The sequence below is a fragment of the Sapajus apella genome, unplaced genomic scaffold (genome assembly GCF_009761245.1).
Source record: "Sapajus apella isolate SASKATOON/1434 unplaced genomic scaffold, GSC_monkey_1.0 scaffold69, whole genome shotgun sequence".
NCBI lineage: Eukaryota > Metazoa > Chordata > Mammalia > Primates > Cebidae > Sapajus > Sapajus apella.
The window spans coordinates 2,080,701-2,106,914 of record NW_022437009.1 but is presented as its reverse complement, the minus strand read 5'-3'; the positions used below and the strand labels follow the sequence as shown (position 1 = coordinate 2,106,914).

The window sequence follows — 26,214 nt, the reverse complement described above, 5'->3', positions numbered from 1 at the left end:
CTGAATTCTTTCTTCGGAGGAGGCAAGAACTGAGGTTGCTGTAGACCCATATGGATTCACCATTGGTAACAGTATCACACTACCTGATCTCAAAATTGCTAACTATAAAGCTATGGTAATCAGGGCACCATGCTACTGGCATAAACACAGATCAATGGAATACAATAGAGGGCCCATAAATAAATCCACACATGTACAATCAATACATTTTCAACATAGATGCCAAGAACACAAAATTGAGGAAGACCAAGTTTTTCAATAAATGGTGCTGGATAAAATGGATTTCCACATGCAAAAAAAAAAAGAAATGAAATTACACTCTTATCTAATGTCCAGGCACAAAAACAACACAAAATGGATTAAAAACTTAAATGTAAGTCCTGAAATTATAAAACTACTAGAAGAAAACACAAGAGAAATCTCCATCACATTGTTCTGGGCAATGATGTTTTGAATATGATCTCAGGAGCACAGGCAACAAAAGCAGAAACAGACAAATGGCATCACATTAAACTAAACTTTTCTGCACAACAAAGAAAACAATCAACAAAGTGAAGAAACAATCTATGGAATAGGGCACAATATTTGAAAAGCATGCAACTGATAAGGAGTTAATATCTAAAACCATACATAAGGAACTCAACTCAGTAGCAAGGAAACAAATAACCCAATTAAAAAATAAGCAAAGGACTGGGGCAGACATTTCTCAAAAGATGGCTTGCAAATGTCCTACAGATTCATGAAAAAATGCTCAGCATAACTAATCAGCAGGGAAATGCAAATTAAAATCACGATGAGATATCATTTCACACCTGATAGAATGACTATGAGAGAAAAGACAAGATAATGTTGGGGAGGATGTGGAGAAAAGAGAACCATAGTACACTGATAATGGGAATATATAAATTAGTACGGCCATTATTGAAAGCAATATAAAGGTTCCTCAAAAATTAAAATTAGAACTACCATATGATCCAGCAATCCCATGACTGGGTATATATCTAAAGGATTTGAAATCAATATGTTGAAAAGTTGTCTGCATGCCAATGTTTTTTGGTTTTTTGCACATTATTTACAATAGCCTAGATATGGAATCAACCTAAGCATCCATCAGCAAATAAATGAATAAAGAAACTGTGAGATACACACACACACACACACAATGGAATATTATTTTACATCTATACATATATATACTATTATATATATACATACTACTATATATACATATATTACATTATGTACATAATACATTATGTATTATATATGTACACATAAAATACATAATATATAATAGTATTATGATAGTATACATAGTTATAATATATAGTATAATTATAATATACATATTATAGTATAATATATACTGTTACTCTATATAAACTAGATAACATATGCTATTATATAAACTATTATAATATATAGTAGTATATACACACACACACACATACAATGGAACACTATTCAGCCTTTAGAAAGAAGAAAATTCTGGCATTTGCAGCAACATGGATAAGCCTGGGGGACATAATATCAAGTGAAATAAGCCACGCACAGAAACACAAATAGCACATGATCTCACTTATATGTGGAATCTAAATGAGTTGAATTCACAAAAACAGAGAGTAGAATGGTGGTTATCAGGGGCTGCAGGGGAGGGGATCAGGAAGATATTGGTCAAAGGATATGAAATTTCAATTAGACAGAAGGAATAAATTCAAGAGATCAATTGTACAACATGATGACTGTAGTTAATAACAATGAAATGTAAAAAAACAAAAAACAAAAAACAATGAAATGTATACTTGAAAATTTCTAAGAGATTAGATGTTAAGTATTCTTGCCACATAAAAATAATAACTATGTGAGGTAATGCATATGTTAATTAGCTTGATTTAGCCATTTTACAATAGGTATATAATTCAAAATATGATGTTGTACACCAGAAATATATACCATTTTTTCTCATTTAAAAAATAAGTAATAAAAATAAGTTTTTAAAAGCCAACATGACCTTAATACTAATGCTTGTTAATAACAACAAAAAAGCCCATAGACCAATTTCATTTATTATGGACATAAAAATTCCAAACATAATGCTATCAAATCAAACCCAGTTTTTCCTGGAAATAATAAAATGCCATGAACATATAGTACTGTAATTTTTATCTACTATGTACATAAAGATGTTCCCAGGAGATTATTAAAATTAAAATTACTAGGTTGTACTCTCAAAGCTGCAGTTAGGATGGAATAAAGGAATGTGAATTTTATGAAGTCCCTCTTCCCAACAGACACCCTTAGGCAATTATGACGTATGTAGTTATGTGGGATGAGAACTCAATTTAAGGAAACAATCAATAGTTTTTTATAGAAATGCAAATGTAATTTGTTAAATCAATCTCTGTAATTCAGTATATCAACAAATGAGGAAAACTAACAAATATTAGTCTCCAAGTCAGTAGACAGTTTAAAAATTAATAAAGTTTGGTGGTAATTAACAATAAAGTTGAAGGTATGGCATGTTTTTTGCTTTTTGTTTTGTTTTTTTTTGAGATGGAGTCTTGCTCTGTCACCCAGGCTGGATCTCAGTTCACTGCAACTTCTGCCTCCTGGGTTCAAGCAATTCTCCTGCTTCAGTCTCCCAAGTAGCTGGGATTACAGGCATGAGCTACTGTGCCTGGCCAGCATGTAATTTTCTTTGCCATTAATATCCAGAAACCAGAAGCTCACCAAAATTAATCAACTTTGTTTAAAGGTTTATTGCATCCTCATGGGGGTGGGGAAGTTGGCTCTTGCTTACTCAATAGGAAAGCTTACAACAAAACTATTATAATTAAAATAGTATGGTATGTGCATAGGAATAATTAAGTAGGTGACTGAAACAGAATACAACATTCAAAATTGAATTCAAAGAATAAATGGGTACCTAATATATGATCTAGTCAACACTCAAATTCAGTAGGGAGAATTAGTCTTATATTTAATTAAAAAGTACTAGTAAAATAGCCTATCTGGACAAAGAAAAACTAAACCTTTACATTATACTATATAAACACATTTCAGATAGATATCTGAATATAAAATGTAAGTCTATAAAAATATTCTAGGAGAATGCATAAAAAGTATGTATATCTCAAAGTGGAATCAACCTGATAGAATCAATAACATAAAAGCTGTGAAACCATAATGGGAAAAAATGACAGATTAAAAAAAAACTTTTAAAAAATAAGCTACGTATAACATACACACAAAAAGCACACAAATAACACAAATCAAACACTCCTGCAAACGCAGCAAGTCAAAGAAGAAGTTGATTTTTAACTACAGGAAGCCAAACCTAACATTTTTCCCCAATCACTATCTACTCCCACTGCCCCAAAGGTAACCACTATCCTGTTCTGTAATACTTTAGTGCAGTTTTGCTTGTTTTTAAACTTTATTTAAGCTGAATTACCTTGAGAGAGCCTTCTAAAATGAAAGGAATCTTTTCCTTCTCTTTTTCTTTTTCTTGATCTGATATGTCTGTTTTGCTGATTCCTTTGTTACCTATAACCAGACAAAATTAAACTTCTTAGTAACTCTTAAATAAGATATCATAGAAGGACTAAATCTCTGGGTTAGACGAGACCTCAAAGGCTATCAAGTTCAACTTTACATTTATTTACCTCTGATTTTTTTCTTGCCATTTCCAGAATGAACATCTGAAGTGGGACTGAGCCACGTCAGTGATGGGGAACTCAGTTTCCGGGGACAGTGCATTCCATTCTCAGTGTGTTGATGTGTTGCAGCTTTTATTGAACTGCAGTCTCTCTCCCTAAAGCTTTCACCTAATAATCCTAGTTTACCACCTTAAGACTACACAGAACAAATCTAATGTTTCCATCTATACTGAAGCCCGTCCCTTGCCATTGTAGTCATTCTCTTTTGAAGGCTTATGTTTTTCCTGACTTGGGAGACCTGAAACTGAGTGCAATATCTATCAGGTGCATTCAATCCTAAATTAACCATCATCTAGATTTTCACAGGCTTTTGGTCTTTTCAGTAGCATTATAAAGAAAAGGCAATAAATTCACATTTTTTTCTTACTAATAGGTAGGTGTGGCCCTGGACGTGAGTGTTAGAGGGCAGCCCTACCTATTTTTTTTTTTTTTAACATATAGTCCTATCTATTTTTCTTTTCCTCCATTTTTTTTAAAGGTACTTAATGCTCTCCTTCTACGTCCGCATCAGGACCCAGAACTGATGGATTAAACAACCGTTTTGGTCGATATGGTAAATGGTTCATCATCAGCTTGGTTTCATAAGGTTTACTTTAGAATCATGCCATGTATAAACTCCTTTGGTCACTGACAGAGGCTCCTAAAATTTTGGAAATTATGCAGCATTGCTTCTTTTTTTTTCCCAATTTATTTATTTTATTGCATTTTAGGTTTTGGGGTACATGTGAAGTACATGCAAAATTGTTGCATAGGTACACACGTGGCAGTGTGATTTGCTGCCTTCCTCCCCATCACCTACATCTGGCATTTCTCCCCTTGCTATCTCTCCCCAGCTCCCCACCCCCCCACCGTCCTTCCCCTATTTCCCCCCAACTGACCCCAGTGTGTAGTGCTCCCCTCCCTGTGTCCATGTGTTCTCATTGTTCAACACCCGCCTATGAGTGAGAACATGCGGTGTTTGATCTTCTGCAATTCTGTCAGTTTGCTGAGAATGATGGTCCCAGGTTCATTCATGTCCCTACAAAGGATACAAACTCATCGTTTTTGATGGCTGCATAATATTCCATGGTGTATATGTGCCACATTTTCCCTATCCAGTCTATCGTCGATGGGCATTTGGGTTGGTTCCAGGTCTTTGCTATTGTAAACAGTGCTGCAATGAACATTCGTGTGCACGTGTCCTTATAGTAGAACGATTTGTAATCCTTTGGATATATATCCAGTAATGGGATTGCTGGGTCGAATGGAATTTCTATTTCTAGGTCCTTGAGGAATCGCCACACTGTCTTCCGCAATGGTTGAACTAATTTACACTCCCACCAACAGTGCAAAAGTGTTCCTATTTCTCCACATCCTCTCCAGCATCAGTTGTCTCCAGATTTTTTAATGATTGCCATTCTAACTGGCGTGAGATGGTATCTCAATGTAGTTTTGATTTGCATTTCTCTGATGACCAGTGATGATGAGCATTTTTTCATATGTTTGTTGGCCTCATGTATGTCTTCTTTTGTAAAGTGTCTGTTCATATCCTTTGCCCACTTTTGAATGGGCTTGTTAGTTTTTTTCTTGTAAATCTGTTTTAGTTCTTTGTAAATTCTGGATATCAGCCCTTTGTCAGATGGGTAAACTGCAAAAATTTTTTCCCATTCTGTTGGTTGCCGATTCACTCTAATGACTGTTTGAACTGTTTCTTTTGCTGTGCAGAAGCTGTGGAGTTTGATTAGGTCCCATTTGTCTATTTTGGCTTTTGTTGTCAATGCTTTTGGTGTTTTGGTCATGAAGTCTTTGCCTACACCTATGTCCTGAATGGTTTTGCCTAGATTTTCTACTAGGGTTTTTATGGTGTTAGGTCTTATGTTTAAGTCTTTAATCCATCTGGAGTTAATTTTAGTGTAAGGTGTCAGGAAGGGGTCCAGTTTCTGCTTTCTGCACATGGCTAGCCAGTTTTCCCAACACCATTTATTGAACAGGGAATCCTTTCCCCATTGCTTGTTTTTGTCAGGTTTGTCAAAGATCAGATGGTTGTAGATGTGTGGTGTTGCCTCCGTGGCATCTGTTCTGTTCCATTGGTCTATATCTCTGTTTTGGTACCAGTACCATGCTGTTTTGATTGCTGTAGGCTTGTAGTATAGTTTGAAGTCTGGTAGTGTGATGCCTCCCGCTTTGTTCTTTTTGCGTAGAATTGACTTGGCTATGCGAGCTCTCTTTTGGTTCCATATGAAGTTCAAGGTGGTTTTTTCCAGTTCTGCGAAGAAGGTCATTGGTAGCTTGATGGGGATAGCATTGAATCTGTAAATTACTATGGGCAGTATGGCCATTTTCACGATATTGATTCTTCCTAACCATGAACATGGAATGTTTCTCCATCTGTTTGTGTCCTCTCTTATTTCGTTGAGCAGTGGTTTGTAGTTCTCCTTGAAGAGGTCCTTTACATTCCTTGTTAGTTGTATTCCTAGGTATTTTATTCTCTTTGTGGCAATTGTGAATGGAAGTTTGTTCTTGATTTGGCTCTCTTTAAGTCTGTTACTGGTGTATAGGAATGCATGTGATTTTTGCACATTGATTTTGTATCCTGAGACTTTGCTGAACTTGCTTATCAGTTTCTGGAGATTTGGGGCTGAGACGATGGGGTCTTCTAAATATACAATCATATCGTCTGCAAATAGAGACAATTTGACTTCCTCCTTTCCTATTTGAATGCCCTTTATTTCTTTTTCTTGCCTGATTGCTCTGGCTAGAACTTCTAATACTATATTGAATAGCAGTGGTGAGAGCGGGCATCCTTGTCTGGTGCCACATTTCAAGGGGAATGCTTCCAGTTTTTGCCCATTCAGTATGATATTGGCTGTTGGTTTGTCAAAAATAGCTTTTATTATTTTGAGATACGTTCCATCAATACCTAGCTTATTGAGGGTTTTTAGCATAAAGGGCTGTTGAATTTTGTCAAAGGCCTTCTCTGCATCAATTGAGATAATCATGTGGTTTTTGTCTTTGGTTCTGTTTATGTGGTGAATTACGTTTATAGACTTGCGTATGTTTAACCAGCCTTGCATCCCCAGGATGAAGCCTACTTGATCATGGTGGATAAGCTTTTTGATGTGCTGTTGCAATTGGCTTGTCAGTATTTTATTGAAGATTTTTGCATCTATGTTCATCATAGATATTGGCCTGAAGTTTTCTTTTCTTGTTGAGTCTCTTCCGGGTTTTGGAATCAGGATGATGTTGGTGTCATAAAATGATTCGGGAAGAATTCCCTCTTTTTATATTGTTTGGAATAGTTTCAGAAGGAATGGTACCAGCTCCGCTTTGTATGTCTGGTAGAATTCGACTGTGAACCCGTCTGGACCTGGGCTTTTTTTGGGTGGTAAGCTCTTAATTGCTGCCTCAACTTCAGACCTTGTTATGGGTCTGTTCAGGGTTTTGGCTTCTTCTGGTTTAGGCTTGGCAGGAGGCAAGTGTCCAGGAATTTATCCATTTCTTCCAGGTTTATTAGTTTATGTGCATAGAGTTGTTTATAATAATCTCTGATGATGGTTTGAATTTCTGTGGAATCTGTGGTGATATCCTCTTTATCATTTTTTATTGCATCAATTTGGTTATTCTCTCTTTTCTTTTTTATTAATCTGGCTAGTGGTCTGTCTATTTGGTTGATCTTTTCAAAAAACCAGCTCCTGGATTTATTGATTTTTTGAAGGGTTTTTTGTGTTTCTATCTCCTTCAGTTCTGCTCTGATCTTAGCTATTTCTTGTCTTCTGCTAGACTTTGAGTTTTTTTGATCTTGCTCCTCTAGCTTTTTCAGTTTTGACGATAGGGTGTCAATTTTTTATCTCTCCTTGCTTCTCATGTGGGCACTTATTGCTATATATTTTCCTCTAGACACTGCTTTAAATGTGTCCCAGAGATTCTGGTATGTTTTGTCTTCATTCTCGTTGGTTTCGAAGAACATCTTTATTTCTGTCTTCATTTCATTGTTTATCCAGTCAACATTCAAGAGCAAGTTGTTCAGTTTCCATGAAGCTGTGTGGTTCTGGATTAGTTTTTGAATTCTGAGTTCTAACTTGATTGCACTGTGGTCTGAGAGACTGTTTGTTACGATTTCCGTTCTTTTGCATTTGCTGAGGAGTGATTTACTCCCAATTATGTGGTCAATTTTAGAGTAGGTGTGATGTGGTGCTGAGAAGAATGTATATTCTGTGGATTTGGGGTGGAGAGATCTGTAAATGTCTATTAGGTTTGCTTGGTCCAGGTCTGAGTTCAAGTCCTGGATATCCTTGTTAATTTTCTGTCTGGTTGATCTGTCTAATGTTGACAATGGGGTGTTAAAGTCTCCCACTATTATTGTGTGGGAGTCTAAGTCTCTTTGTAAGTCATTAAGAACTTGCCTTATGTATCTGGGTGCTCCTGTATTGGGTGCGTATATATTTAGGATCGTTAGCTCTTCTTGTTGCATTGATCCTTTTACCATTATGTAATGTCCCTCTTTGTCTCTTATGATCTTTGTTGCTTTAAAGTCTAATTTATCAGAGATGAGAATTGCAACTCCTGCTTTTTTTTTGCTCTCCATTTGCTTGGTAAATCTTCCTCCATCCCTTTATTTTGAGCCTTTGTGTATCCTTACATGTGAGATGGGCTTCCTGGATACAGCACGCCGATGGGTTTTGGCTTTTTATCCAATTTGCCAGTCTGTGTCTTTTGATTGGGGCATTTAGTCCATTTACATTTAGGGTTAATATTGTTATGTGCGAATTTGATACTGCCATTTTGGTGCTAGCTGGGTGTTTTGCCCTTTAGTTGAGCTGGTACTTGTTGTTCCTTTATATGTGTAGAGCCTCTTTCAGGAGCTCTTGTAGAGCTGGCCTGGTGGTGACGAAATCTCTGAGTACTTGCATGTTCACAAAGGATTTTATTTTTCGTTCACTTATGAAGCTTAGTTTGGTTGAATAGGAGATTCTGGGTTGAAAGTTCTTTTCTTTAAGGATGTTGAATATTGGCCCCCACTCTCTTCTGGCTTGTAGGGTTTCTGCTGAGAGATCTGCTGTGAGTCTGATGGGCTTCCCTTTGTGGGTAACCCGGCCTTTCTCTCTGGCTGCCCTTAGTATTTTCTCCTTCATTTCAACCCTGGTGTATCTGACGATTATGTGCCTTGGGGTTGCTCTTCTTGACAAATATCTTTGTGGTGTTCTCTGTGTTTCCTGGACTTGAATGTTTGCCTGCCTTGCTAGGTTGGGGAAGTTTTCCTGGATAATATCCTGAAGAGTATTTTCCAGCTTGGATTCATTCTCTTCATCGCATTCAGGTACACCTATCAAATGTAGATTAGCTCTTTTCACATAGTCCCACATTTCTTGGAGATTTTGTTCATTCCTTTTTACCCTTTTTTCTCCAGTCTTGCCTTCCCATTTTATTTCATTAAGTTGATCTTCAACCTCTGATATCCTTTCTTCTGCTTGGTCAATTCGGCTGTTGATACTTGTGCATGCTTCGCGAAGTTCTCATGTTGCGTTTTTCAGCTCCATCAATTCACTTATATTCCTTTCTATTTTGTCCATTCTTGTTAGCATTTCATCAAATCTTTTTTCTTTATGAGAAATCCTTCTTACTTTGGCTACCATAAATAATGAAAATTATTAACAAGCAGTCCATTTCCTTTGGACAAGCTTAATGAAATATCATTATTTTCTAGATGAATTGCCTCATTGTTTCACTTCTTTTCCTTGACCAAGTATCTTTCTAAGTGCCTATTTTACTCCCTTTGTCACCATCTTCCCCTCTCCTCCACAGCCTCAAGGCCACAATACTAGAACCACCACAACATCATCAACAACAAAGCTATCTATTGATCAAATATCTTTTCACATCCCTGCCACAGGCCCCCAAAAATCTCTTTCCCCATTACTTTTAGATTCCTACTCCCAGTTACTGTTGGGACCCTTTTGTTTGCTGTTCTAAGAAAGATACTGTTTTAATCTCACTTTTGGAACCTATAATTATACAGATAGATATCTACTAACTCCAAATTTACCTCCTATATTGTTAACAAATCTTAGATAGCTTAATTTACCAACCCTACCAAAAAAGGCATTTGAAATTTCTCTAACATGTAATTTTTGATCTGCACAATGGATGGAATATACCAGATTTGACAGGAAATGGGGTCAATATGAACAAATATTCTATCATTGCACTCAGGTACAATCCCATATTTGGAATGCAGCTACTCTATTTACTAGAGAAAGTGAAGAGTCACAGGAAATTTTTTGGGTAATTATTTTTAATGTTGAAATATTCACAGTCTTGATTAAATTGAGAGATAGACAAATGTACTCAAATTTTATTCTAGGTATAAGTTGAACTAGTTACTTACTTTTAGATTTTTTAAGGGAAAAAATTTTGCTAGCAGAAGCCATTTTGGTACTAGCAGAAGATTTCAGTTCCAGCTGAGTCCTGGTCCTAATAATTTCCTCATTCATTTTAGCTTCCTGATATATAGCTTCTTCTTTTGTGATCCAATCTTGAATAGATTTTGCAACAAGTTCTAAATAATTCCTAAACAAAACAAGAGCAGATGAAAATTGAGTTATTATTAAAGTCAATAAATACTAAACATATTGTCTGTGCAAATAAACTCTTCAAAAATGAACTGATCCTAAACTGCTCATGTCACAAATATAATGAGTTTGAATATATCCTAGATGTATTTTGTATAAAATAGTCAAATACAAATATCCAGGGAGCATATGAAAAATGCCCTTCATCCAGAGTTAAAGATATGTAAATTTAAAAATGAGATCTTTCATTTGACTCACTAGGCTTTGGGTTTAAGAAAAAAAAAAAAAAAAGAAATGAGATCTTTCCACCAAAGTGAAGGATTAACAGGTTCAATAATACCAAGGGTTGATGACAGTTTGAAGAGATGATCACTTTCACCACTGTTAGTTGGCGAATAATATGATTCAATCTCTCTTTTGGGAAATTTTATACCACATTAGAAAATTTTAAAATTGATCACTAGTGAATGATCACTGGATTAACTAAATCACTCTAGCTTAGCAATGAAACTCACTCTAACTTAGCAATGAAACCTTATGAATATGCACAGCTTAGACACTATTCTCTAACTGCTTTTATGTTTATGATTCCATAAGCAATCTGTTGCTTACCAAGAGTCAGTCATACTTGTTCCCAAATTCATTCACATCACTTATACCGACTAGTGTAATTATTTAAATTAAATGTTATACACACTTAGATGAATGTCCAAAGAGAGTTGTTTCTGAGGAAATTAGTTGCGAAATTTAGATTTGACAATAAAAATTAGTTATTGTCAAATTATGTGAAAGTGAGGCTTAAAGTTTTGAAAAAATAAAGCTACATGGATTATATACTCAGGTTGCTTAATAGTTTTCTTTGGTTTTTCATCCTTTTTGGAGAAATAAACTACAAATGTAAACAATGAATTATGTGGGTACTCAACATCTTCATTTAGAAGGTAATGGATCTCTCGAACTCAGCATGTCCCCAAATGAACCCCGGATCTACTCCAACCTGCAGCATCCAAATTCTCTGGCATTTTAGCTGATGGCAAGTCTATACTTCCTGTTAAGCAGGTCAATATCCCAATGTTCTCCTTGATTACTCTTATTTTCTTATACTCTTTTTCTAATATTTCGCAAAATCTAAATTATTTTTTTAATCATCTAAAAATAATTTTTAAAAACATATATTTATAATATATTCAAAAATCTAGTGACTTCTCACCTCCTTTACTGATATTTCCCTGGTCTAAGCCATTACCATCTCTTGCTAGGATTTCTGCAATAACCTCCAACTGGTTTCCCTGCTCCTACCTTGGACCCCCAAAGTCGATTTTCAGCACAGCAACTAGAGTGATCCTTGCAATTCTTAAGTCAGATCATGTCTTTCCTCTGCTCAGATCTTTTTAATGAGACTGCATGTCAAATAAAAAGCAGAATACTTACAAGTAACCTACACCGAGGGAACATAGACATATATGCAGCTCAATCAGTTTTCAAATGAGAGGACAAAATAAATATTAAGCGTGAAATTATTCAGAAAGTTTATCACATATAGGTACTTTCTGAAAGATTTACTCACAATGTATTCCAGTTGCATTAAAAAAATTAGAGAAGACAACATTGGATGTAAATTAAAAGGTCAAGAAAAAAAGCAGTACAATTTACAGTTAAATGTAAGTGTGCTACTTATTTGTGATTGAAAACTATTGCTTTACAATGAGAAACAATCGTTCTAGACAATTTCAAAATGAGAAGTAGGGATTTGCTCGGGGTAAATTAAATTATGTTAAATTTAAAAATATTTTTGTGAAATAATATTGATACTTATTAACTCCAGATACGAGATAAAAATATTTCAACATGTTATTTAAAAGGGTAAGTAGTCCCGGCCTGGTGGCTCACACCTGTGCACTTTGGGAGGCTGAAGTGGTTGGATCACCTGCGGTGATCAGCAGCCTGACCAACATGGGGAAATCCTGTCTCTACTGAAAATACAAAATTAGCCGGGCGTGGTGGCGCACGCCTGTAATCCCAGCTACTCGAGAGGCTGAGGCAGCAGAATCACTTAAAGCCGGAAGGCAGAGGTTGCGGTGAGCCGAGGCTGTGCCACTGCACTCCAGCCTGGGCAACAAAAGCAAAACTCTATCTCAAGAAAAAAAAATAAATAAAGAAAAAAAGGGTAAATATAACCTCTACAAGAATATAAATAGAATTTATAATGTTTAAAAAATCACACACTCAGAATGAATTTAGAATATTCAGTCTAACAAAATAAAATAGATTAACACTATATAGAAATATGTTTATAAAATTAAATGGTAAGAATGAGGCCAAACGCATTATCAACAAAAGTAAAGTGAATGGATTAAATTCTTTAACATTGAAAATACTTAACTTTATTTATTTTTTTGAGACGGAGTCTCGCTCTATCGCCAAGCTGGAGTGCAGTGGTGCCATTTTGGCACTGCAACCTCCGCCTCCTGGGTTCACGCAATTCTCCTGCCTCAGCCTTCTGAGTAGCTGGAATTACAGGCGTGTACCACCACGCCCAGCTAATTTTTGTATTTTTAGTGGAAACGAGGTTTCACCATGTTGGTCTGCCTGGTCTCAAACTCCTGACTTAGTGATCCTTCTGCCTCTGCCTTCCAAAGTGCTGGGATTACACGCGTGAGCCGCCACGCCCTGCCTAATTTTAATTATTATTAAAATCCTTTAAAAGACATAGGCTCTAAGAGTAATAAAATGCAAGGTGCTACTTATTTATTTATTTATTTTTGACAAGGTCTTGCTCTGTCCCCCAGGCTGGAGTGCACGGCTCACAGGTGCCTCAAAATCTTGGGCTTGAGCAATGCTCCCAGCTCAGACTCCCAAGTAGCTGGGACCACAGGTGTGCACCACCAGACCCAGCTAATTTTTGTATCGTTTGTAGAGACGGGGTTTTGCCATGTTGCCCAGGCTGGTTTCAAATTTCTGTCCTCAAGCAAGCGTCCTGCCTTGGCCTCCTGAAATGCTGGGATTACAGGCACGGGCCACTGGGCTGACTTCAAAGTGTTGTTTAAAAGAGATGTACACACAAATGAAATAATGCAGAAAGATAAAAGTGTGGCAGATGGCAGACTAAGAAGACAGAAGCCTACGTCTTTGTAACTTTTATGAGTGGCTGTACTATCTCTGAGGCACTGCCCAAGTCCGGATTTCTTGCTACAAGAGAAAAGTAATCCTTTTCTCAGTTTAACCCAAGTAGTCAATTTTCCACTAACCTAGTGAACTATAGTACCTAGCTGACATGTAAAATGATTGGGAAAGTTATACCAATAAATTCTTACATAAAGAAACACTACCCCAAAATATTAATACCAAACATAGTTACATACAAGGTAAAAAGTATTAACAGGAACCCAGAGGGACGCTTCATCAGATTGATAAAAGTCATCAATTAAGAAGGATTCAAAAATAAATTTACACAGACACACACATGCACACATGTCAAAAGTAATAATTTATCTACTCAAAAGAGGAGTAAATAAATCCATTATCATAAAGAGATATGAACATATCCTTCTCATAAACAGACATTAATCGTGAGAATATGCTGTTTAATTTTATGCCAATAGACTGGAAAATCTAGATGTCATGCATAATTCCCTAGGAAAACAGAAGTTACTCAAATAGATCGAAGAATTAACAAATCTAAATAGAGCATTACTTTTAGAAGAATTGAAAAAGTTACAGACAATTAATCCTTGATCTCTTCATATTACCGTTTATCTCCTTGGACCATCTAGTCCCTAGGAAGTCATAAGCTCAAAATGATTTTCCCTGTGAAGTTCTGTCATTCTTCTCAAAATGGATAATGTATAATACGAGGTCAACGATCACATGTCTGAACAAAGGGAAAACAACAGGCCTGTACTTAGCTTACAAAAGGTTAGCAACAGGGCCTTGAAAAAATCCTTGTAGTCCAACTTCTGACAATATTGTTTGTTTTTTGGAAGCTACAGACTTAAGATAAATGTGGAATGTTTTGAATGCCTTGTGTTCTGTGAAACTCCAGATCTATGGGCTTGCACCTTAATGAGACAAATGAGTTGACAAGCAGGTCTTGGAGGGAACCTGAGGCTGTGGCTTCTCTGCGTGAAGGGAACTCATGTAGTCCTTGGTGCTCATCTTTGGCAGCCATACACAACCAGTATGGGGAAGCAAAACCAGCTATGGATTGGCGTGGCTGCTGAGCTTCCTGATGAGATGAAGATGCTTGTTATGCTGCATTTCCCGCCCTGCATTCTTTTACCAAACTCGGTAAACGTAGAATTGGATTAAAGTCTATCACGTTGTGTTAATCTGGTGGTTAATTTGTACCTATAACTATCCTTTGCTGGAGCATCAGGTCATCAAAAAGCATACATAATAGTCAATTTATTACATGAGGCTATCATAGCACTGATACATCTGACACATTTGGGAGAATACCGTATATATCACCAGGAAGTGCATTATTGAGAGATGAAAATTTTATAGATATAAGTAATTTATCTATTTTAATGTTATAAAATCTAGAAAATAAATCACTGTGCTGGTTTTAATTATTTAATTTGTGATAATCTGAAGCTAAGGGTAGCTCAAATTTTTAAAATTTTCATTTACGGGGTGAGGAGTGTGTATGTGTACATATGCAACCCTAGGGTTTGGCTTTTCTGGGCAGTCTATGGTTTTTATTTCTATGTCAAGTGTGTCTTTTTCTTTTTAAAAATATTACGTTTTCTAACCATTTGTTGTGGTGCACAGAAATGCAATTAAAAATACAGTCTTGGACTGGTATGATGGCTCATGCCTGTAATCCCGGCACTTTGGGAAGCCGAGGCGGGCAGATCACGAAGTCAGGAGATCTAGACCATCCTGGCTAACATGGTGAAACCCCGCCTCTACTAAAATACAAAATAAAAAAGTAGCGGAGTGTGGTGGTGCGCACCTGTAGTCCCAGCTACCGGTAGTCTGAGGCAGGAGAATCACTTGAACCTGGGAGGTGGAGGGTGCAGTGAGCCAAGATCACACCACTGCACTCCAGTCTGACGACAGAACAAGACTCCATCTCAAAACAAAATAACCTCAAGGTAATTTCTGCTATTATTTTGTAATTTTTCTATAGATTGTTGTGGGATTTTCCTGTGTTGAGAAAACATTTCAAGTGTCAATAATTACATTTTCATCTCTTTTTTCCAATTCTTATAGTTTGACATTACAGTTTATTTATTTTGCTGGCTTACACTGTAATTGAATGTTAGTTAGAATAGACGATAGTGGTCAACTGTTTCGCTTCTAATTTTACACAGCATGCTCCTAGCATTTTCCATTAAGAATGTTTACCTCTTAACAGCTTCAACGGCATCCAGAGATAATAGGATAATTTCCTACAATTTACTGAGAAGAATTTAATTGCCAATCAAGAACTATATATACTATGCAAAATTATCTTTCAACAACAAAATTAACATGTAGACATCGTGAATACACAAAATTGATTTCATCACCAAAGGTCTTCACTATAGGAATTTCTAAAGCCCTTATTTCAGTAAAAATGGGAAATGCAATGGTAAACATGTTAATTTACACACACACACACTGTAAAAATGAATAAATTACCTAATTTGTGAGGTAAAAGATCAAGACAGAACTAAAGTTCTAGACTACAATAATATAAACTGTGGAATGATTGGGATATGTGAAATTAAAGTATTCTATTGTGCTTATGTTATTTGGGTAGAAAGTAAAGACATTGACCTTAGGCTTCATTACTTTAAAAGGCATAACACTTTATTTTTGATTTTGTTGCCTATGATTTTGGTCTCAAATCCAAAAAATTATTGCAAAGGCCAATGTGAAGGTATTATGTTTAAATCTTTAATCCATTTTGAGTTGATTTTTGTGTATACTTTAAGATAGCAATCCATTTTTTGAATTTTATTTTTAATTTAATAAATAAAAATGGTATATATTTATCATGTACAACATGTGGTTTTGAAATATGTATATATTGTGGAATGGCTAAATTGAATTAATTAACATACATACTATCTTGCATACTTATCATTTTTTCTGTAGTAAGAAGACTTAAAATTAGGAATCCAATCCGAGTGCTATTGTATTGCTGTCTACTCCTTTTAGTTCCATTAATGTTTTCTTTATGTTATTTTGCTGTTCAATGTTGTGTAAATATATATGAATAATTGGTCTACCTCCCTGGAGAACTGACCTTGTCATTATATAATGACTTTCTTTACTACATTTCTGACTACATCATTACATAATGTCTTTCTTTACCTTTTGTAACAATTTCTGACTTAAAGTCTATTTTATCTGATATAAGTGTAGACAACCCTGATCTCTTTTGGTTATTATTTTCATGGAATATCTTTTTTTATCTCTTCAATTTCACCTTATTTGTACCCTTAAATCTAAAGTGAGTCTCTTGTAGGCAGAGTATAGTTAGCTATTGTTTTATTGTCCATTCATCCACTCTGGATTGGAGAATTTAATTCATTTAAAATAATTATCGATGAACTGTTGCCATTTAGTTCACTGTTTCCTTTTATCCTCATTCATGTAATACAGTATATTACATTTATTGATTTGTATATATTGAACCATTCTTGCATTCCAGTTTTAAATTTCACTTGATTATGTTGAATAATTTTCAATTTTGTTGTATGGTTCTTTGGTTTCTTTCTTACTCTTTTGCTGTCTTCCTTATTGACTGGATGATATACTGGCAAGCCGATTGCAACAGCACATCAAAAAGCTTATCCACCATGATCAAGTAGGCTTCATTCTAAGGATGCAAGGCTGGTTCAACATACGCGAGTCTATAAACATAATTCACCACATAAACAGAACCGAAGACAAAAACCACATGATTATCTGAACTGATGCAGAGAAAGCCTTTGACAAAATTCAACAGCCCTTTATCCTAAAAACCCTCAATAAACTAGGTACTGATGGAACATATCTGAAGATAATAAAAGCTATTTACAACAAACCAACAGCCACTATCACACTGAATGGCAAAAACTGGAAGCATTCCCCTTGCAATCTGGCACTAGACAAGAATGCCCTCTCTCACCACTCCTATTCAATACAGTATTGGAAGTTCTAGCCAGAGCAATCAGGCAAGAAAAAGAAATGAAGGGTATTCAAATACCTTTTGAATATTTGAAAAGGAGAAAGTAAAATTGTCTCTATTTGCAGATGACATGATTGTATAGTTAGAAGACCCCATTGTCTCAGCCCAAAATCTCCTGAAACTGACAAGCAACTTCAGCAAAGCCTCAGGATAAAAAATCAATGTGCAAAAATTACAAGCATTCCTGTACACCAGTAACAGACTTAGAGCCAAATCAAGAACGAACTGCTATTCACAATTGCTACAAAGACAATAAAATACCTAGGAATACAACTAACAAGGAACGTAAAGGACCTCTTCAAGGAGAACTACAAACCACTGCACAACGAAATAAGAGCAGACACAAACAGATGGAGAAACATTCCATGTTCATGGTTAGGAAGAATCAATATTGTGAAAATAGCCATACTGCCCAAAGTAATTTATAGATTCAACACTATCCTCATCAAGCTACCAATGACCTTCATCACAGAACTGGAAAAAAACACCTTAAACTTCATATGGAACCAAAAGAGAGCCCACATAGCCAAGTCAATTCTAAGCAAAAAGAACAAAGCAGGAGGCATCACACTACTGGACTTCAAACTATACTACAAGGCTACAGCAATCAAAACAGCATGGTACTGGTACCAAAACAGAGATATAGACCAATGGAACAGAACAGAGGCCACGGAGGCAACACCACACATCTACAGCCATCTGATCTTTGACAAACCTGACAAAAACAAGCAATGGGGAAAGGATTTCCTGTGTAATAAATGGTGTTGGGAAAACTGGTTAGCCATGCGCAGAAAGCAGAAACTGGACCCCTTCCTGACACCTTACACTAAAATTAACTCCAGATGGATTAAAGACTTAAACATAAGACCTAACACTGTAAAAACCCTAGAAGAAAATCTAGGCAAAACCATTCAGGACATAGGCATAGGCAAGGACTTCATGACCAAAACACCAAAAGCATTGGCAACAAAAGCCAAAATAGACAAATGGGACTTAATCAAACTCCACAGCTTCTGCACAGCAAAAGAAACAGTCATTAGAGTGAATCGGCAACCAACAGAATGGGAAAAAATTTTTGCAGTATACCCATCTGACAAAGGGCTGATATACAGAATCTACAAAGAATGAAAACAGATTTACAAGAAAAAAACAAACAAGCCCATTCAAAAGTGGGCGAAGGATATGAACAGACACTTTACAAAAGAAGACATACATGAGGCCAACAAACATATGAAAAAATGCTCATCATCACTGGTCATCAGAGAAATGCAAATCAAAACTACATTGAGATACCATCTCACGCCAGTTAGAATGGCGATCATTAAAAATTCTGCAGACAACAGATGCTGGAGAAGATGTAGAGAAATAGGAACCCTTTTACACTGTTGGTGGGAATATAAATTAGTTCAACCATTGTGGAAGACAGTGTGGCAATTCCTCAAGGACCTAGAAATAGAAATTCCATTTGACCCAGCAATCCCATTACTGGGTATATATCCAAAGGGTTATAAATCATTCTACTATAAGGACACATGCACACGAATGTTCATTGCAGCACAGTTTACAATAGCAAAGACCTGGAGCCAACCCAAATGCCCATCCATGATAGACTGGACAGGGAAAATGTTGCACATATACACTACGGAATACTATGCAGCCATCAAAAACGGTGAGTTTGTGTCCTTTGTAGGGACATGGATGAACCTGGAAACCATCATTCTCAGCAAACTGACACAAGAACAGAAAATCAGACACTGCATGTTCTCACTCATAGGTGGGTGTTGAACAATGAGAACACGTGGACACAGGGAGGGGAGCATCACACACTGGGGTCTGTTGGGGGGAATAGGGGAGGGACAGCGGAGGGTGGAGAGTTGGGGAGCGAAAGCATGGGGAGAAATGCCAGAGATAGGTGATGGGGAGGATGGCAGCAAATCACACTGCCATGTGTGTACCTATGCAACTATCTTGCATGTTCTTCACAGGTACCCCAAAACCTAAAATGCAATAAAAATAATACATCCCTATAGTCAAAAGTTGGAGAATATTCCTTCCTGTCATACAAACTTTGAGCACTTATGAAAACTGACCACATATTAAACAACAGAGCAAGTATCAACAAATTTTGTAGCCTCAGTATTCCATAGAATATGTTACCTGATCATTATCTTAAAACGATAAACTGTTAACAAAAACGTAACACATAGCCAAGTGTTTAAAATGAAAACTCACATTTCTTTGTTAATTAATGGGTCAAGTAAGAAAGAATAATGGAAATTAGAAATAAAGATAATAAAAATACTGTCAGTCAGATACTTCTAGGTGTTGCAAAGGTGGTATTTAGGGAGAGATTTTGCCTTAAATGCTAATAAGAAAAAAGCCAACCAAAACTAATGAAAAACACCTCGAAATCACAAGATAATATATTAATTTAAAAGTTGAACATCAGAATAATCCAAAGAAATTAAAGAGAAGAAATAAACAAGATGATAGCAAAATTAAATGAGACAAAAGGAGAAAGAATCAGAAAGCAAGAACAGATTTCTTAAAACTATTTATTAATAAAACCAGCAAACCTTTTGCAAGATTTATGTAGAACAATAATAGAGAAATCACAGATTTAAAATGTTGGGAACAAAAAAGAATACAGATACATGTAACATAGATTTAAAAGAAAATATTGTAATCAACGTTGTGTCAATAATTTTGAAAACAAGTATAATGGTCAAATATCTGGAAAAATATAAATTATAAACCTAATTAAAATTAAATAGAAAATCTGAAGAGTCTAATAACCATGATAGAAGTTGCACCAGTAATCAAACATCTTCCCTGGGCCATATGTTTTTATCTGCAAGTTCTACCAAATGCCAAAGGAACATATATCTTAATTTTCCACATTCTATTTCAGAAAATGAAAAAAAATAGAAATAAAGAGGGAGAACATTCTCCAGTTAATTTATGAGGTTAATATAATCTCAATACCAAAACCAGATAGGAATATTTAAAGACAGGTAAAACTATAGCTGAATCTTGCCCATAAATACACATATAAATATTCTAGATAATATATTAGCAAAGCAAATGCAGCAATTACAGAAAAGATAACATAATGGAAAAATTTGGTTTACTACAGGAATGCAAGTTTGGTTCAACACTAGAATATCTGTTAATGAAATTAGCATTTTCACAGGTCAAAGAGAAAATATAAATACCTAAATTGATCCAGAAAAATCATTTTGTCGATATGACTTAATGACCACCTATGATTGAGAACTCATAGTAAACTAGAAATAAAATACTGACAAGCTAACTAAACACAACGAACTAATTAACTAAACTTTGTAAATTTGTTACCTGAATCCCACATTGGAGTGAAGAGCAATGTTCCAATATTCACAATGCAAACGTTGTACATTCATTGGATTATGAAAGACTAAAAGTAAAGAGTTGTCTTGGGTGTGGTAGTAAGAATCAACACACCTATACTGCTTATGGGCTTCTTGAAGGACCTGAAAATCAAAATAATTGCATTGTAGAATCTTTTTTATTTTCCCCAAGAGAAGGTCTCCTACTAGGGCATTTCTCTGCTCCCCTTTTCTTTCTACATTTACCTCCACATTGTTACTCAAGCTGAAATTCCCAGAGGATTCTTTCCTAACTGATAGGTGAGGGCATAAATGATAGATAGCTTCAGAAGCATTTCAGCAACACTTACAGAAAAACACATAGTAGGCATCAGGCAGAGAGGCATTTGCTCCAAGTGTTCTTCATTAAGGTTGGTAGGTCATCATTAAGCACAGCAGTCATTTATCTAGCATTTTCCATGCCCTGATACATACACCATCGAATTTTATCGTCATAAAACTCCAGACATTAATTAAATTGTGTTGACCATTTCTATGTATATGTCAAAGCCTTAACTGCTAATGTGATGATATTTGAAGATGGGGCTTTGGGGAGGTAATTAGCTTTGGATGGGCTTTGAGAGTAGGGTCCTCAAGATAGGATAAGTGCCCTTATAAGTAGAGGCAGCAGAGAACTTGTTCTCCCTCCCTCTTTCCCTTCATCACCGCCCCCTCTTCCTCTCTCTGCCAGGTGAGGACACAATGCGAAGGTGCAAGCCAGGAAGGAGGCCCTCACCAAAACCCAATCATGCTAGCACCCAGACCTCAGACTTGCAGCCTCCAGAACTGTGAGAAAATTTCTGTTGTTTAAGCCACTCAAGATGGCATTTTGACAGGGCAGCCCAAGTGGGCTAAAACAGAAGGTATGATCATTTTTCCCATTTCAGAACACTAGAATTCTCATTTTTTTTTTTTTAGCATAAATTGGGGCTAAGAGAGAATAAGGGACTTGTCTAAGAACACTATGTGTTATGGTGCCAGGGCTCATTCTGTTTTCCAACTCTAAATTTTACCATTTCGTGTTTTCTCCACTACACCATGCTGTGTTACATGAAGTGAAGTGAGTGGTCTTTCTGATAGATACCATTTCTACCTGCCTTCCAACTCTGGCCCTTTTTTTTTTTGTTTTGTTTTTGAGAAGGAGTTTCGCTCTTGTTACCCAGGCTGGAGTGCCATGGCGTGATCTCGGCTCACCGCAACCTCCGCCTCTTGGGTTCAGGCAATTCTCCTGCCTCAGCCTCCTGAGTAGCTGGGATTACAGGCATGCGCCACCATGCTCAGCTAATTTTTGGTATTTTTAGTAGAGACGGGGTTTCACCATGTTGACCAGGATGGTCTCGATCTCTTAACCTTGTGATCCACCCACCTCGGCCTCCCAAAGTGCCGGGATTACAGGCGTGAGCCACCGCGTCCGGCCCCCTTTTTTAGTTTTTTGAGACAGAGTTTCACTCTTATTGCCTAGGCTGGAGTGCAATGGTGCAATCAGCTCACTGCAACCTCTGCCTCCCACGTTCAAGTGATTCTCCTGCCTCAGCCTCCCGAGTAGCTGGGATTACAGGCATGAGCCACCATACCTGGCTAATTTTTGTATTTTTGGTAGAGATGAGGTTTTTCCATGTTGGTCAGGCTGGTCTTGAACTCCCGACCCCAGGTGATCCGCCTGCCTTGGCCTCCCAAAGTGCTGAGATTACAGGTGTGAGCCACCGCACCCAGCAACTCTGGCCCTTTCTAAAGCCTACTGTCCTCAGCATGCACTGCAGCAGCAGCCACCAATAGAGAGACACAGTGGGCAGCTGCTTATCCTGTTTCCTTTGTCAATCAACAATAAGGAAATTGTTGAGAGGAAAAATAAATTAGGCAGCTGAGGGCTTTTGTTTTTGTTTTTAGTATCAATCTGCTGTAGACAGCTTTTAGTTCTTTATTGTTTGTGTGATCTGAAGGCACGGAATGATATATTACATTTGAAAAGAGCTGCTTTAATTTTGCTTTCAATTCTACATTGGTGGTATAATCAAAACAACACATTTGCTTCCCCCAATTTAGTCCCCTGAACAAGTATCTTTATGAAGTGGCACTTTTACATCTGGTCCCTCAGAGCCAATATAAGAAACATACAATGGATATCTTTGCATTAAAAAAAAATTGCTATGCAGGGTAACCATCTAGTACCTATTGATGTGTTTTTGAAAAGCAAATTCTGCTCAGACTATGAACCCAGAAAACCATTGCATTTATGATGAACATACATCCTTCTTTCTTTTAGATAAGAAGAGCTTTGAAATCTTTGTGTTTTCATATTTGCTTTGGGGGGTGCTAAAAATACAGCACTAAGCTTCTCAGAGACATAGCTGCTCTCAATCAATATATAAAGTTTTCATATCGTATCTTCTCCTTTTTACTAATTGGTGCTTGTCTTTTATTCTGTATGTCTTTGGTCACATTAGTTATTTAGTTAAGTTTTGCATTAAAACTGAGTACCTACTGTGTGGCAGGCACAGTGCAGGTACTAGGAAAACAAAATTAAACAAACTAGATAAGATTTTCCTCTAAAATATGATTAAGTTTTTTTTTTTTTTTAAATTAGAGATGAGACCTTGCTAAGGCTGGCCCAGGCTGGCCCCTCTAAAGCCTAGCCTCAAATGATCCTCCTGTCTCAGCCTTCTGAATAGTTGGGACTATAGACCTGTGGCTTTATAGATTATTTTGGACTTGAGAGAAGTGTGCCCCAAAAGATAAAACAGATGGAATATCTGATATACAGAGAATGTACTAGAGCAGGGCAGGAGTGGAAGCAGGTAATCAGGAGGATATTGTTGTAGAATGAGAGGGTGGTAGTCATATAAAAGTAGGCCGGGCGCGGTGGCTCACATCTGCAATCCCAGCACTGTGGGAGGCCAAGGCAGGTGGATCACAAGGTCAGGAGATTGAGACCATCCTGGCCAACATGGTGAAAACCCATCTCTACTAAAAATACAAAAATTAGCTGGTTGCGGTGGTGTACACCTGTAGTCCCAGCTACTGAGGCAGGAAAATTACTTGAACCTGGGAGGCAGAGGTTTCAGTGAGCTGAGATTGTGCCACTGCACTCCAGCCTGGGTGACAGAGTGAGACGCCATCTCAAAAAAAAAAAAAAAAAAAAAAAAGAAAGAAAGCAAACAAAAAGGTCAGGGAAGGAAATATTTGGCAAGACAAAGATTATTGATTACCTTGAAAACTGCAGCTTCATGGAGTGGTAAGTACAGAAAAACTGATATAAAATAAAGTCTGAAATAAACTTTCATTTACAGAGAGAAGATTGAACATTTGTACTCCCTAAGACCTCATTTAAAAAACAGTACAATTTTGTTTAATATCATAAAATTGAAGGCCAACTTCAATTTGTTGAAGGAGAAGAGGCAAAGGCACCAGAATTTTAGATCTGGAAAGAAGAAGGATACGTGCTAACTGACTTAGCAGAACACAGAAAGCCAGGTCATAAGATTAATTTTAGGAGAGACCAGAGGCAACCCCATTTGTGTGCAAAATATAGAAAGTCTCAGGATATGAAAATACTAGTCACCTCTGCAAGTGGGGTAAAAGTGGCACTGAAAATAGGAAGATTAGTTCCAAGTCTTTTTAAGAAGTAGTTTGGCCCCAGGATCCCCTTCCAATTCTGAGCAGCTGGGTTACTGCCTATCTCCCACTCCAGTGAGGGGAAGAGGGTAACTACAGATGGTAGACCAATGGGTTCTAAGAACAGTGGACCCACGACACACTGACGGAAAAGTGCATTCCAGAAAAAAGGGAAATTGTGTAAAAGCCTAAATCAGCACTGCTCAACAGAAATGTAAAGTGAGCCACAAATGTGAGCCACATGTGCAATTCTAAATTATATAGTAGCCACATTTTAAAAAGTAAAAACAAATAAATGTAATGATATATTTTACCTAACCGAATAGATAAAAATTATCATTTCGACATAAAATCAATACAAAAGTAATCAATTATATACATATGCATATACATCACCTTTTTAAAATCTTGGAAATTGAGTGTATATAGCACTTATATGGCTATAAAGATAGTGTATAGCATAGTTATTCCATATCTCAATTTGGACTAGATTCATTTCAAGTACTCAGAAGTTAGATGTGACTAGTGGCTACCATATTGGATAATGCAGATCTAAATAAATGTCAGAAGCTTAATTGCCTTCCCCCATTACTCAGCTCTCAAAACACTGACAGGAAGGTTTACGACTTTCAGATGGAAAATTAGACTTTTTGTTTTCATGGAGAATTTAAGTGGCCCAAGTAAACAGTCCTAACATACCAACACTGGTGAGTCTCCTAAGGAAATCTCCCAGCCAAATCACCCAACGATGAACTCAGCTATTGACAACCCCTACCCCGCCTTATATAGCACTTCCTACTGTGTTTTTAGTGTTTCATTATTAATATGAGGAAAGAGGACAATATTATATGTTACCTTCTAACATCAAAAATGAAGAACAAACGAAAAAGAAAAAGGAAAAGAAACTTGGAGGAAAAAGACATAATTCAGGGAGAAAACTTCAGAGGACTTTAATATCCTCATAGAGATAAGAGAAGGTATTATATCAGAAATGCAGCGGCTAACGCCTGTAATGCCAGCACTTTGGGAGGCCAAGGCGGGTGGATCACCTGAGGTCAGGAGCTCAAGACCAGCCTGGCCAGCATGGGGAAAACCCATCTCTACTAAAAATACAAAAATCAGCCAGGTGTGGTGGCACGTGCGTGTAATCCTAGCTACTCAGGAGGCAGAGGCAGGAGAATCACTTGAATCTGGAAGGTGGAGGTTGCAGTGAGCCGAGATCTTGTCACTCCAGGCTAGGCAACAGAGCAAGACTCTGTCTCAAAATAAATAAATAACTAAAAAGAAAGAAAGAAAAAAAGAAATGTAAAATGATCCTATAAAAAGGTAATTTGGAATTACAAATAGAACTTTAGGAAATTAAAATGATAATAGCAGGAATAAAAGGCTCAGTATAAGAACTGAATGGAAACTGAGCAATATTTCCAAAACCAAAAGACAAAGTGATGGGAACTAAAAGAAAAGGAAATTGGGAGTTCAGTCCAGGAGGTCCAACAACAGAATGATAAGAGTCCCAGAAGAAAAGGACAGAGAAAATGGAGGGGAGAGATTACCAAAGAAGTGATTATAGAAAATTTCCCAAAAGATAAAGACAGGAATTTCTGGATTGCACTGGCTTGCCAGAACGATATATATATAGAACCACACTAAGGCATATCAACAGGAAATCAAGAGCACTGGAACAAAGAGAAGATCTTAAAATCTTCCAGTGAGAAGATCAAAACATACTCAGCTGATTAGGAATCAGAATTTCTTATTTATTT

The 26,214-nt window shown here is 36.7% G+C and overlaps 1 protein-coding gene across 2 annotated transcripts in view; it reads right to left on the bottom strand.

Moving 5' to 3' along the window:
- The window catches only part of SPAG17 (sperm associated antigen 17), a 251,280-nt gene that overhangs the window by 100,604 nt on the left and 124,462 nt on the right, over nucleotides 1-26,214 (bottom strand). For both annotated transcript variants that reach the window (XM_032249593.1, XM_032249592.1), the window contains exons 18-20: nucleotides 20,790-20,944; nucleotides 10,084-10,265; nucleotides 3,455-3,546 (exon numbers count right to left, since the gene is read on the bottom strand). In XM_032249593.1, the coding sequence (XP_032105484.1) occupies nucleotides 3,455-3,546; nucleotides 10,084-10,265; nucleotides 20,790-20,944 (429 nt within the window). The remainder of the gene's footprint in view (nucleotides 1-3,454; nucleotides 3,547-10,083; nucleotides 10,266-20,789; nucleotides 20,945-26,214) is intronic.